The following is a 15147-nucleotide window of genomic DNA, read 5'->3' on the forward strand; positions in this document are numbered from 1 at the left end:
AATGTCCTGTTTAATCCCTTGAATGTCCTACCATTGGGTTAATCAATACCAAGTGGTCCAACACTGGTTGCATGACCACCTCAGAAAAATTTGATATGTGCTGAGTGAATTCCATAATGTTCAGTGGACTCAAAAATATTTTTAAATAATTTTTTTTATCAGGTGTCGATTAGAAATGGTGGCCATTTTTGTTTCAGGCTGCAAGTATTTTTTCGCATTTGCGAGCATCTGCAGTTTTTTAACTATCTATTAACAGCTTGCGCTAGCCCTTCCAAATAAAAAAAAAAATCATTTAGTTCAGCACGCTCTGACCTAAACTGAAGACCATTATCACCTGCCTGAATGTATTCCTTAATATCTTTTTAATAACTCAAAGTTATTGAACATTTTTTTTTTTTTTTTTCCTTTCAAATAACTTTTATCTCGGCGAATGGAATAAAGTACATTGGTTATATGATTTAAATACATCAGATTAAAGTAACTAATGATTGATTGTTGAGACAGTCCTCATTGAATGTTTCAACAGACTAGCAGATAGCATCTGCAAGTCGGTAGAGGCTCGCAGGCAAGCCTGTGTGTGTGGTTTTTTTTTTTTTTTTTTTTTTTTTTTTTTTTTTTTTTTTTTTTTTACACACACCAAGTTCCATAGGAGCAAATTTCCAGGGTCATGGAACGTTCAGTACATTAAATTAAAACATAAAAGTAATAACAGATAAAATTAACTGTTTATGAACCCAAAAAAGACAAGCTATAAGTTTATGTAAACGCTATCAATAATAGAACACAGGAATTGGCTTAATTTTTAAAGCAACTCCTCAACAGATTAGGAGTAGTGATCCATGAGGAAACTCTGGAGTTTCCACTTGAAAGTGCATGGATTACTGCTAAAATCTTTGAATTCTTGGGGTAACTTATTGATAATAGATGCACACCTTTCTGCATGAGAGTGAAGGAAGTGCAGTCCAAATGAAGATTGAATTTCTGCGTAGTATTAACTGAGTGAAAGCTGCTGATTCTTGGGAGTAAGGTGATATTGTTTACAAGAAACAACAGTAAAGAATATATAGATTGAGAGACCAATGTCGGAATACCCAGACTAATGAAAAGGGATCGACAAGAGGTTCGCAAACTTGCATCACTCATTGCCTGAACCACTCGTTTCTGAGCCAAAAATTTCTTTAGAGAATAGGAAGAGTTACCCCAAAATGTAATACTATATGTCGTAAGTGAATGAAAATAAGCAAAGTAGACTACTTAACGTGTCAAACTATCACTTATTTCGGGTGCCATTCGAATAGTAACATTCCTAACACTGTTCAGTCATTCTCTGTTAACTATGAGCTCTTGAAATGTGCAGTTGAAAAATGGAGTATGTGTTCTAGTGGTGTTCCTAGTAATGAAGCAAGTGATAAAAATGTATATTGAGTGTTTCTTAAAGACATTATTTTAATTGAAGAGTACAGTAAATAAGAAAAAGTGTTGTTTTACTTAAGAGTTGATGGTTCAGAGGTTAAATCAAGTTGTAATTACCATGAAATGAAATGCTTAAAAAAAAATTCAGTCTTGCTTTGGACACGTTTGAGAAACATAGGAACTTTGTAACTGTGGGTCTAAAGGAAGTAAAGGCCTTTTATCAGTATAATATGAGGAAAATTATTGTGTCCGACATATTATACTAAGATATTTGTAATTAACAAAGAAAGGATAGTAAGAGTTCAGATAAAGAATTTTGTGACTTGCAATAATCTATTAAAAAAGTAGATTCACCTTTTGAAATTAGAAAACTAAGTAAAGAAAACAGACCTTTTGCCTTAATGCAAAAATTGAGAAAGTGGCAACTAGAGTTGAAAAGAATCTGAGTTTCATTTCAAAAGCAAATTGGAGTTGAGCAAAAGTTAGTGTGTCAGAACGTGTGGTTAAATTAACCCTTTGACTACTGGGGGTCTATTAACTCGTCATGCCTCACTGTTCCTCTGGTGCACCCGATGTGTTTAAGGGTGGCCCTTGGGTCTTCCCTACAGCGCTAAGGGCGCGTTGATGCATACCATGCCACAGGCTTTTTCACCATCAGGGTCGAGTTTAGGTGCACTGAGTCACAGCTACCTGAGCGCAACAGACGTGTAAACATGCAGAGCTGTCTTTCCACCCTGCTCTTCCAGTAGCTGTTCAGTGATCTGACTGTATAGTTTGAGAGTGTGCATGTGTTTGTTGCTGTGTTCCCTCTTTGCAGAATTAGACTTTGGTTCCTGTGTTTCCATCAGTTTTCTTGTTTTCTACAGGAGGAATGTCACATTACCGTGGTTGCACAGATAAAGAGATCCTGAATATGCTCACTTGTAGCAACAGTGAATGTGAAATATCTGATGTTGGTAGCAATGATGAGTCTTCAACAGAATCTCAGAGCTGTAGGTCCAGCTCTTTACATCAGAGGGGAGAGCAAGATTTACAGTCAACAATTGCTCTGAATCTGAGGAATCAAAGTGACAGTGAAACGGTTTGGAAAAGAGCACGCATAAATGACATGTTAGAGACTGGAAAGAAATCAATTTCCAGCTGTTAAACCATTACTTTGATCACTCGAGTTCAGGACACAAAAGTCAGATAGATACTGACTCAAGCATTCTTTCATTTTTTGTGATGTTTATGTGTGAAGAACAGTTGCAATTTATTGCAGATGGAAGCAAATCATTTTTATGTTTACACCAGAGAAAATACTACAGAATGTGTGAATTCTTGACTGTCAAAATGGTAAGACACTGGATTTGAGGAAGTGAATTGTTTTGTTGCTATTTGCCTTCTAATGGTGCAAGTTAGAAAATTAAAATTAAGTGATTATTGATCCACAGATACACTTTTGGACACACCAGTTTTCAGCGAAATTATGTCCCGAGACCATTTTTGTCTACTTCTAAGAATGCTACACTTCAGTGATAACTCTGCAAGTACCGGAGGTGACAGTCTATTTAAAATTACGATGATTGTTGATAGAGTTCGTAAGACATTTCGTAATTCATTTCGTCCACATCACAAGCTTTGTATAGATGAAAGCCTCTGCTGTTCAAAGGACAATTATTTTTTAAGCAATTTATTCCAACCAAGCAAAGTAGATTCAGAATAGTCATTTACTGTGTGACTGTCAGAGTGGTTATATTTTGGATTTTATTGTATATACAGGCGCAATAACAGAGATTGGGTTCCACAATTTGGGGAAAATTGGTGACGTTGTGGTAACTCGTATGGGACCGCATTTGGAATGGGTCACATTTTATATGTCTCTAATTGGTACTCCAGCCCAGACCTGTTCCTTTGACTTCACAACCATGGAACAGCCGCATGTGGCACTGTTCGTAAGAATAGGTGCAACATGCCAAAACTGCAGAAGAAATTAATATGAGGAGGAACTGAGTTTAAGTCTACTGACAAGATCCTTGCTATCGAGTGGTGCAATTAGAGAAAGATGTTCATGTTGACCACAAGACACACAACACAAATGGTTGAAACAGAGAAAGCTGACGGAAATACTGGCAAAAAAAAAAAAAAAAAAAAGAAATCACAATGTGTTGTAGATTACAGTTCGAGTGTGGATGCAGTTGACCATTGTGACATGTTACTGAGCTCATTGTGATCAGTGTTTAAGACTGTGGAATGGTACTAGAAATATTTTTTTCACATTCTGTATTTGTGCATTTTAAATGCTCATGCTCTCCACCTGTTGGTAACAGAACGGGAAAAAGCTGGTAGGGGGAGGTGCTACGATGACGAGAATCCCCTGCGATTCACAGGTAGACATTTTCCGGCAGTTATTGTGAATGAAGATTCACAGAAAAATATGCTAATGCACAGATGTGTGGTTTGCACAAAACAGAAAGTACACAAGGAAACCAGATACCAACCCAAAACATGAAAAGGTCCATTATGTGTTGTACCCTGCTTTGAGACTTATCATACAAAGAAGCATTACTAATCATTGGGAACTAAATCTGAGAAAATGTATTGACGCTTCTGAATGAATTATTAAAAAAAGACAAAAATATAAATCTATTTTTAACTTTGCCAGTGCCGGTCCAAAGCCTGGATCAAAAAGAAGGATGGGAAATAGATGCAACAAGTGTAAAATTATTCAAACAATGCTTGACTTCTTCATATGTAGCAGTTTAGTGGCAAATGAACGGACTTGGTGATTGAGATGGTGCAATATCTGTACTGTGGCAAATGTAATTACGCCAGGTAAATTGCGCCAGTATAACAAAACCCATATGTTAATCTATGTATGATACATTTAAATTATTGACATGTAATATAGACAGTTAAATTCTTTTATCATAAGTAGTACCAATATACGTCACATTTGGTCTGTTTTTACGGAAGGTAGATAACTGTTTTATGGTAAAAAATGTTTGTTTAAATATTAATCCAACAATAGGAAATAAAGAGCAGTCTCTAAAGTAACTGACGAAGAGGAAGCTTTATTCAAGCAGCAACTATCCTGCTAATTTTACTGTATCAAATTTTATCTTGAGAATAGATAAATAGCTTCTAGCAGTTAATGTTGTGTTCAATGGCTGCTGCTCTTCATTAATGGGTAGCTTGAGCCATTTTGCACCTCTAAGGATTCTTTTTCGTGATAAAATCTTCGGAATATGATGGCTGAATAAATGAATGTTCTTGTGTCTAGGTTTACTGAAGTGATTCGTGGTAAAGAATTGGAAAGAATGTTTAGAGAAGAAGGAGTTATAGATGAAGATGACCAGGATGAAGGAAGTGAAGAATCTGAAGAGAAAATAAAAGCTGACAGTGATGCTGTTGAAGGTAGGTTTTACGTTTTTTAAATAAATACAAAATTTCCAACGGCATCTCAGAGCACAACCTATTTCTTTGAACTTCTAAAATGAGTAGTTATTAAAATGTTTTATGTACAGATGTTACTAATCATATTAAACTTCTTTTATAATTAGGTGATTTTTATTTTGTAGGAGCTGAAATTATAGGTCATCTTGAAACACCTGAAGGTCAGGATCTTGGTGAGCTCGTAATTGTAAACAAAGCAAAAGGAAAAGGCCGTCCAAGGGGCAAACGCCGTAAAAGTCGTTTCCAGTGTGAGATATGTGGCCGATCATTTCTCCATCGGCGGCGTTATTTCTTACACAAGTAGGTTCCATTAATGGACTCTGATGGCTTAGAAAAAATTTACAAAGTTGCAATAGCTTACTGTGTAATATAAGAGCGTAAATTTCAGATACACAAACAGCGATTTGAATCCATGCTCTTAAACATTGGAACTCCATAATAAAGGAATTTGTTGATATATAAATGTGTCCTAACAGTGTCGATTGAGACTGGCTGCGTATTGAGGAGTGGCTGGTGATTTTAGTAAATTTTTCTGTCACTAAGAATGAACAGTGGGTTGGAAGCAGTTCTTAGCTCTGCAGAATGAAAATTCATTCTGAAAACAATCCTTCATGCTCTAGTCATTTCTCTGCTATTTCCAATCTTTGAGATGTGTTAGTCCTGCAAGGTATACCAGGGAACTGGTGTAAACTTCAGAAGGTCGGAGAATGGGACTGGCAGAGCTAAAGCTATGAGGACGGGTCGTGAGTTGTACAGTTGGTGGAGCCCTTTCTCTCTAAGGTTTGAGTCCCATTCAGACACCCAATTTTAACCCTTTAGCTACTACAGATGTGATCTCTGCATCCTGTGCCGAGTGCAGCTTTGTTGTGATTGTACTGCTCAGCAAATGCTGAAACCTGTGCTGAGAGACAGCATTCTGGCCACTATGAAATACTTATCATCCAATTTTAAGGAAGTATTTGCCGAAAAAATTTGATTTTTGCACATCTTACAGTCTGAAATCTTCTCTCTATAAAAAATTCAATTTCTTCCCTGTATATGTCATAGTTAGTGTGCTGCATCAAATGAAGTAAAACACTGCATGAAATTTTAAGGAGTTTGCACATGGGATAAACTGTATATTGTGGATTTTAGCTCCTACATTGCAGTATATGAAATGTAGACAAGACATTGGAATTTTGTTTGAAATTGAGAGTGGAACAAAATCTCCTTTCATTCTTGAGTTATTGATTTTTACATCCGATGCACTGTTGAGGGCAGCTTTTCCATTTCTGTACCTGTGAATCGGGAATTACGTGGTCATAACAATTGAACAGTATAACCCCATTTTTACGTTCCCGGAATTAATGTTTTCCTGTCGTTTACGACATTTTTTTATCATTTCCTATGTCCACAATGTTAATTTGCACCTGATTTTGCATCAACATGTTTATAATTTTCCCACGATTTATGCATTACAAAAAAGTGTGCGTGGAGAAAAAAATTATGTTGGCTGTCCAGTAGTGCTTATAAATTGCACATTGTTAAGTTTCTTTACACCAGAATGCTATACTCAGTGGATTTGAACTGGTAAACATGTAACAGTTTGAACAATTCGTGCCGTATCTCCCGCCGCTGCCAAGCTCTACATGGCATTGTGGCTGATGGAAGTAACTAGATTAGTTCGAATAAATATGTTATTACCGATCACAACAACCATTTTCAAACTGTGTCTACTGCGCAAATGCATTTTTCTGATTGTTGTGATCATCGTGTCACCTTTGTCGAATTATATTTAGTGTGTTTTGGTGCTTGGCCACTTGTAGTGCTAGTTGACACAGTCATTCACTTTTGGGTTGCTGAAATGTTTTCACTTTTTAGTGTAAACACAGCGCTGGTTATGTAAGTTTTTCATGCTGTGTAAAACATGTTTTGAGAATTTATTTTAGTTGTCAAATGCAGTATTTACATTTTTTTGCACAAACAATGTGAGTGTGTGAGTGATAGTTTGCGTGTGTGTGGTTTTCTACATAACTGAGGAGGCACAGTACCTGGTAAGTTCAAAAAGATAACTACAAGAGAGACGCAGAAAACCACATGCAAATGCAACACAAAATACTTATCTACATATTTGCAATTGACAACAAGAATGAATTCATGAAACACAGTGTGCCATGTATGAAAAAATATGCAACTAGTGCAGTATTTCATTATTTAAATGACAAATGACAGCTGCAGTCTTTCAAAAACATTGATTATAACGTATGAAATTAAGTCAAACATTCCTATTTCCCGGACAGCTATCAGTTCCAGTTACATCAGTGGATTTTATTAGATAATAAACCCTTATTAGATAATGACCAAGTCCCTGACAAGTCTTTTGATGCCTGAGATGTACATATATCACACACAAAGTCGAAAATGCAAGGGGGTGTCCTATACATAACTTTGACAGCTTAAAATGTTATTTCCCACATTTTACATTTTCCCGCATTTCATACCATATTTTTGAACCCCATTGTAAAGTGTGAAAGCGAGATTTCACTGTATTTTGTAAATTGTTGAAGATATGGAAACATGGTTTTTGCAGATGATAGCACATAAAGAGGCAAATATGTTGTATGATAAATACTCAATACTTTTTTATCCACCGAGATATGGAGGTAACCTATCAGCAGTCAGTGGTTCAGAACGCATACAGCACTAGGAAAACCCAAGCTGCACACATGTGCACATCCAAAGCAGTAAAAGATTAATTTCATCAGTACAGTGGTGTTTTATTATTATTATTATTATTATTATTGGACTTCCTTCATGTGGACCATCTTTAAGAGTAGTACGATCATACTAGAATTTTTTTGTCAGTTACTCATCTATTGTCTTAGGATGAATATGTTGGCACTAATCTGTTAGAATGAAAGAATTTTGTAATAGGTTGGGATTCTAGTTTTAATCTGAAGGAAAAACACCCAGTATGACTCCTTCAAAATTGCTTTTATTATGTAACTTGCACCAGCATAACAAAAATAATCTTTCTGGGCTTAGCTGAAAAATTTACTCCTTGTTATCATAAAACTGATAGAAGATTACAGTGAGCATATGAATGTTAAGAACAAGATAACACTCTATTGAATACAAATGTCTCTACGAAGTTCCATTGCTCTACATCACTTGTTTCTCGTAGGGGCCCCTGTCAAGTAACGAAAGTTTAATTAGAATGACCCTGTACGTAGTGTGTGTATTTCTCCGTGACAAATAAGTTCACAATATATCACTTACCATAATGTAGCAGAAAATACTGGAAACAATAGTAAATTGCAACGTACGACATAATACACACAACCACATTATGTTTACAAGAAGAGAACGAACAATAGCTTCCTGATGACATTAAAAACGGAACTTGTTTACATATTATTTGCATTTTCATGATCTCTCCTGCAAAGAAGATTATATCAGTTCCATTATAAAAATAATACTTTGCTCAGTGAATATGTCCTGACAGTTTTATTGAGGAAGAATTTACATGCTTGTCTTTCCATATTAGTATTAGTAATTTATTCGTCCACGTTTTGAAATAGTAATGATGTCCATAAAATGACAGTTTATTTTTCTACACTTACACACATTGTTGTGAGACACATATATGCTTTCTTTTCAGGAGCTTTCATAAAGGTGTTAAATACGAATGTACTGAATGCCAAAAACGCTTTAGCTGTAAAGAATACATAGAATTACATCAGAAGCAAACTGGACATACTGGAGAAGGTAAGTAAATAAGATCATCATGGCTGTTTCATTCACAGAAGTGATGTCTTTTATGTTTACCAATCATTGTTAAACAGGCATTGTTGAGGGGCTAGAAGATGGGGAGAATGAAGAACACCCTGAACTTAAATTAGAGACCAAGTTTACTTGCGAGCATTGTGACAAGGCGTTTATGACAAAACATAGCTATGAGGTAAATCAAAAAACTGTTACTCTCTGTACAATACTGTAATTTGTGCGCTGTCACATGAAGTTGAAAGTGCCTGTTTGTGCTTAATGTCTTGCATTGTTGTTGTTATTAAAGTAGTAGATAAACTAATCAAACTGCATTAGTACTTTTGATTGATTTCAGAAAATATCTTTCATGAAAAGGTTCAGAAAGTCCGCACTTTTATCTAAACCTTATAAATTACTGATATGGTTATCATTGCTTGTCAAATGTTTGTTAACAAGAAGTTATGTTTATACATGTCCTTAACCCAGCATTTTGTTTCCAGATGCACATTAAGGCAATACACGAGGGCATTAAACCATACGTGTGCGAAGTATGTGGGAAAACATTTGCATATGCAAATAGCATCAAGACTCATATGGCAATACATGAGGTAAATATGAGCCAGTCTTGCATTTTTATAGGCTATTGTAGCTTTTCATGCTTTTCTCAATTAATATAATTAAGGTCTTGTAGGAGGATGTGCTGTCAAATGTATCTTGCTTTCAAAAAATGTACTTCACCCACTACTGTTGCAAACAACATAAATAATTGTGAGACATTATCTTGTGTAATGTAAAATAACTAGTTCATAAGCTAACATGTGCTAGATTGGCTTATAAGAAAATTTCTCTTGCCCATGGTGACACTCACACAATGCTAGGTTACAGAAAGCTGGTGGACACCTGAAATTGATAGCAGTGAGATTTTTGGGGAAAATTTAAGAGTACATCAAAAAGATTGGCTAATGAGAAATGGAGGTGGTGCATTGGTGCAGTAGGCAAAAAACTTAAATCCACCAAGATAGAAATTGAAGCTGCTATGTGGTGGTTTAAGCAATAGAAATTGAAGCTGCTGTGTGGTGGTTTAAGCAAGACTTTGGGTGTGCACCAAATATTAACTGGATCCTTCTGTGATTGACCAGACACATCTCTTTATGTAACAGAAATCTTAAGACAGAACTTCAGTTCACTTGGACATACATTACCCAATTGTACGGTAATTGTATGGTAGTGGCGACTTCAATCATCCAACAGTTAATTGCGAAAATTACGTTATTTTTATTGATGGTCTTCAAAAGACATCTTGTGAAACATTTCTAAATGCCTTTTCTGAAAACTACCTGGAACAAATAGTTAGGAGCCCCACTTATGACGAAAATATATTGGATCTAATGACCTCTTTCAGGACATCAACATCAGTATCAGTGACAAAGACGCGGTTTGAGGAAACAATGATTACCAAAGTACAAAGGCCAACTAAACCAAGCAGAACGAAATATATGTTCAATAAACTAGATAAAAAGTCAATAGTCATATCTCAGTGAGGAACTGGAAACTGTCAGCACAGGACAGGAAGATGTAGAGGAACTGTGACCTAAGTTTAAAAGAATAATTAACCATGCACTGGATAGATATGTACACAGTAGACCAATCCATAATGGGACGTGAACCTCCATGGCGTAGAGTCACTGTAAAGACACTTCTAAAGAAACAGACGATTGCATAATAGGTGTAAAACAAAGCATAGGATTGTAGATAGAGAGCTACTGAATGAAACATATTTGGTTGTCAAGCGAATAATGCATGAAGCCCTTCATCCCTACAGAATATTGTCAAACGATCTTACACAAAACCCAAAGAAATTCTGGTTTTATGTAAAGGCTGTTAGTGACAGAAAAGTTTAGTGTCCAGTCACCTGCAAATGAGACTGGAACTGAAATTGAGGGTAGTAAAACAAAAACAGAAATGATCAACTCTGCCTTCAAATGGTACTTTACAAAGTAAAAACCCAGGGGTATTGCCCGAATTTAATCTTCATACCACTGAAAAGATGAGTGAAATAAGGGTTAGTGTCAGTATCAATGGTGTTGAGGAACAGCTGACATCATTAAAATTGAACAAAGCTCTGGGATCCGATGGAATTCCTACCACATTTTATACCCAGTTTGCAACTGACATAGCCCTTCTGTTAACTACAGTCTATCATCGATCCAGAGAACAAAAAATCATGCCCAGTAGTTGGAAGAAAGTACGTAATCATACCGGTTCACAGAAAGGGTAGTAGAAGTGATCCACAAAACTGCCATCAGTATACTTGACATGGATTTGTTGTAGAATCTTAGAACATATTTTGAGCTGATACATTAGGTATCTTGAACAGAATGACCTCCTCAATGCCAGCCAGTGTGGATTCCGAAAACATCGATCATGTGAAACCGAACTTGCAATTTTCTCACATGACATACTGAAAGCTATGGATCAAGGCAATCAGGTACATACTGTATTTCTTGATTTCCAAAAAGCATTTGACTCGGTAGTACACCTATGCTTATTATCAAAAGTATGATCATATGAGTTATCAAGCGAAATTTGTGACTGGATTGAGGACTTTTTGGTAGGGAGGATGCAGCATGTTACCTGGATGGAGAGTAATTGTCAAATGTAGAAATAAATTGGGTGTGCCACGGGGAAGTGTGTTGGGACCCTTGCTGCTCATGTTGTATATTAGTGACCTTGCAGACAATATTAATAGTAATCTCAGAGTTTTTGCAGATGATGCATTTATCTGTGATGAAGTACTGTCTGAAAGAAGGTGCTTAACTATTCAGTCAGATATTGATAACATTTCGCAAGTGTTGCAAAGATCGGAAATTTTCTATCAGTGTTCAGAAATGTAAAATTGTGCACTTCACAAAACAAAAAACAAAACAAAAAGTGGTAACCTGTGTATATCATCAGTGGGTCACTGTTGGAATCAGCCAACTCATACTAGTACCTGGTTGTAACACTTTGTAGTGATATGAAATGGAATGATCACATAGGCTCAGTCATGGTAAAGCAGGTAGAAGACTTTGGTTTATTGATAGAATACTGGGGAAGTGCAGCCAGGCTACAAAGGAGATTGCTCACAAATCAACTCGTGTGACCCAGCCTAGAATATTGCTCAAGTGTGAAAGACCCATACCAAATAGGACTGAAAGGGGATATTGAAAGTATACTGACATACGTAGAGGGGCAGCACAAAGGGTCACATGTCTGTGTAATCCGATGCGGTTCTCCTCTTGCTACCTGCGACGGTCGTTCGCTGCAGTACGGGAAGCCAGGATCCGTGAGGAGAACCGCACCGAAAATGACCGCGGAGAAGCCCTCAAACTTTGGCACACCAGGTAAATATAGTCTGCGGCCGCGAGCTTGACTCCAGTTCACCACTGGCAGTGGAGGGTGAAGCTTGACAATGTCAGCCACTCGCACCGGCGAAACGTCAGAAAAATCATTAGATGAATGTCGGCCAAAGAACCTGAGACAGAAGCCAACAGGCAGTTTGTCAACAAGTGGCTACGAAAGCCTTAACAATTTTGTATGTATGAAAAACTCCTAAATAAAAATTTACAAATACCAGAGAAAAGCTCAATATCAAACAATGGAATACCGATGCCGTATGTCATTGTCGGAGATGAGGCATTTGGTATGTCTGAATATTTAATGCATCCTCCTTATGGAGGAAGGAGTTTAACAAACAAAAAAAAAAATTCTTTAACTACTGACTGTCTCGGGGTAGGCAATTTATGGAATGCACGTTTGGCATTCTGACAAATAAATGGAGAATTTTTCATCGCCCTATTGATGTTTGGGAAGAATTTGCAATTGCCATAATAAAAGCATGCTGTGGTTTACATAATTGTGTGTGAGAAGGAGATGGCTACAAATTTGAAGACACACTGTACGTCCCTCCAGAACTTCCCCAGGTCCTACAAGAGCAGGGTGCCATTCATCAGCATCAGCATACAGAGATTTATTTGCAGATTATTTTACAAATGGAATTCCGCTGGACTGGCAAAACAGAATTGCATTGGGAAAATAATTATGTGTGTTACTTGAATTGTGGCTGTGACTATTACTGCTTTCATGTGAATTATTGTTAAGTGTACCATGATACCCTTTTCTTGATTATTGTACCTATAACCATTTTTATTATGTAATAAATAATAAATGACTTACCGAATTCATTCTTTTCATTTTCTGTCATATTCTCCTCACACATTATATTTGTGATTTCTTCCCATCTTCTTCTCTTCACATCACGGTCACTACTCCTCACAAGATACGTCCTAGATTGCTCTTCGTCTTTCAATTTTTTTAATAAATTTCTTGGTGTCGAAAGACATCGGGACTTTTGGCTCGAGGTGCAGACAAGGTGTGGCTGCTCAGACAAGTGCACGGAGACTGAGGCAGCCACACACTCTCTTTCAGGACCCGCAGCTCGCAACTGGCTGCACGCAGCCACCTGGCTGTCGTGCAGTCGCCCATGTTCTGTTGGCTGCCGCAGCCACAAAATCCTGGCTGCCTAATGCACGGCCTGCAATCAACTGTCATTGTTTTATTGGCTGCCTAGTTTGTTACCGGCCTGACATAACTGTGGAGGTAGTTTTTTTATATAGAGTTTTCTGTGCTCCTAGTTTTGATTTTTATTGTCCTTCAAAATGTGAAAGTGACTATGTCAAAACCTATTGAAACTGACTCTCCTTCTTTCTGGCAAATGAAAAATCTCACCATTGCACATTTTTGAAGCTATTGTCTCATCAGTTTATTCTTTACTCTAATGTATAAACATGGGCTGTAATAACATATTTGCATAGGACAACTGATATGCACACTAAGGATGATGACTGAAAGTGCTGTGCTGTAAATGGAATCATTTGACTTGCTGAGGGGGACCATTGGTTATTGGATACTGGAAATACGGCAGGGCAATGTTAGTTTTGTACAATTCATAAAAAAGATAGTTGTTGTTACAGAGATCCTTGAGTTGTAGACATGCCAGAGCATCAAAGAGAACAGCTCATACAGTGACTTGAATTCAGCAAGCTGATGCTGTGGGAGAGGATAGTCCATCCCAGCAATTGCTCAACATGTGAGAAGTCAGCTGTTTATCTGTATTTGTTATAGTGGTCTAAGGAAGGTGTATATCATGATCATCATCCTGGTACCGACTGGCATCAGCATACAAACCTAGATGTGGACTGCTGACCTGTTGCTTACATCACATTAACTGCGGTACAAATTAAGACCAGTGTTGCATCTCTGTGGGCTACTAGGACTGCTAGGAGCTAAGTAATGAGCAAGGATGCTGCTTGCTGGGCTCCCTCTGACATCTCAGCACGATCCACCCTGCAACTGATGGTGAGTGAAAGATGCGCCTGAGGGTGCAAAATTGTCCCAGAGGAACAACTTCTACTCGAGCGTAGCAGGCAGCAACATAAAAGACGAATTTTGGGCCTCGTGGCATGGGGGGAAACTGTGGCTTACAGTGACTCTACACGCCCGATATTAGTTGAGATCAGAGACAAGAGTTAAATTTAAGTCAGAATGTTCTATAATACATGAGATTGGGTCCAAAATATGTACCATTAATACTGCTTCAGATCATTCGTTATTCAAGAGTAATTTCAGCTGCTGAGAATCTGAGCTAGATTAATTATTGTTACACAGTTCTTGAGAGTGAAGAAAATGACAGAGCTGGGATATTTAATTGATAATGAAATGTGAATTAAAATATTAAAAATTGCTGTGCAGTGAACTAGAATGTTCTGTAGTCTCATATGGGATCAGACTTTACTCTCTGCTAGGATACATTGTTGCTATGCATAGTAGCCATTCCAGTAATGATTTCAAAGGAGAAAGGTTAAGTTATACAGAAGGTCAAAATTTAATGTGATGAAGCCCTGTCAATAGCTTATTGCGTATATGGAGGTCCCTATCATCATTAACCATTCCTGTAAAAAATTGGTACTGTCTATTGTTATCACTTCTGAGAGACAGTATGAGTAGATGATTGGGCTAGAGGACGGACACTGCAGCTGGAATCTGACACTGCCAAAGATACAGCTAAACCCCATACTTCATCCTAAGCATTTGTTTACATTTGTCCCATCCTTGCCAGATGCTTGAAACAGTAATGTAAAAAAGATAAGGAAAAAAATCATGTAGTATTGTGCAGTATATTAAGTATGTTTTGTATTGCAGGAACCTAAGTCTGACAAAGGAATTCCATGTGAGATCTGTGGCAAAACTTTTAACCACACTAGCTCCTTAATTTATCATAGAGAGGCAGACCACAATAATGGTCGTAGGTTTGTCTGTAATAAATGTGGGAAAGGCTTCAAACATAAGCAGCTCCTACAGCGACATCAGTTAGTCCATTCTGATAACAGGTATGTATTGGTGTCATATTGCTCTCTTAAATTGTTTTCATTAGACCCTGTGTGTCATAATAATGTTGGTTCAGCATTAATGTCGCAATTAAGTGCCTCCTATTCAACACACATTCTTACTTAGATA

The 15147-nt window shown here is 37.1% G+C and overlaps 1 protein-coding gene across 1 annotated transcript in view; it reads left to right on the forward strand.

Annotated features, from left to right (window-relative positions):
• The window catches only part of LOC126457913 (zinc finger protein 599-like), a 59112-nt gene that overhangs the window by 8169 nt on the left and 35796 nt on the right, over positions 1-15147 (forward strand). The window contains exons 5-10 of the mRNA XM_050094599.1: positions 4676-4809; positions 4974-5148; positions 8489-8595; positions 8673-8788; positions 9093-9200; positions 14833-15020. Coding sequence (XP_049950556.1) covers positions 4676-4809; positions 4974-5148; positions 8489-8595; positions 8673-8788; positions 9093-9200; positions 14833-15020 — 828 coding nt within the window. The remainder of the gene's footprint in view (positions 1-4675; positions 4810-4973; positions 5149-8488; positions 8596-8672; positions 8789-9092; positions 9201-14832; positions 15021-15147) is intronic.

The sequence above is a fragment of the Schistocerca serialis genome, chromosome 2, assembly GCF_023864345.2.
Source record: "Schistocerca serialis cubense isolate TAMUIC-IGC-003099 chromosome 2, iqSchSeri2.2, whole genome shotgun sequence".
Taxonomy (NCBI): domain Eukaryota; kingdom Metazoa; phylum Arthropoda; class Insecta; order Orthoptera; family Acrididae; genus Schistocerca; species Schistocerca serialis.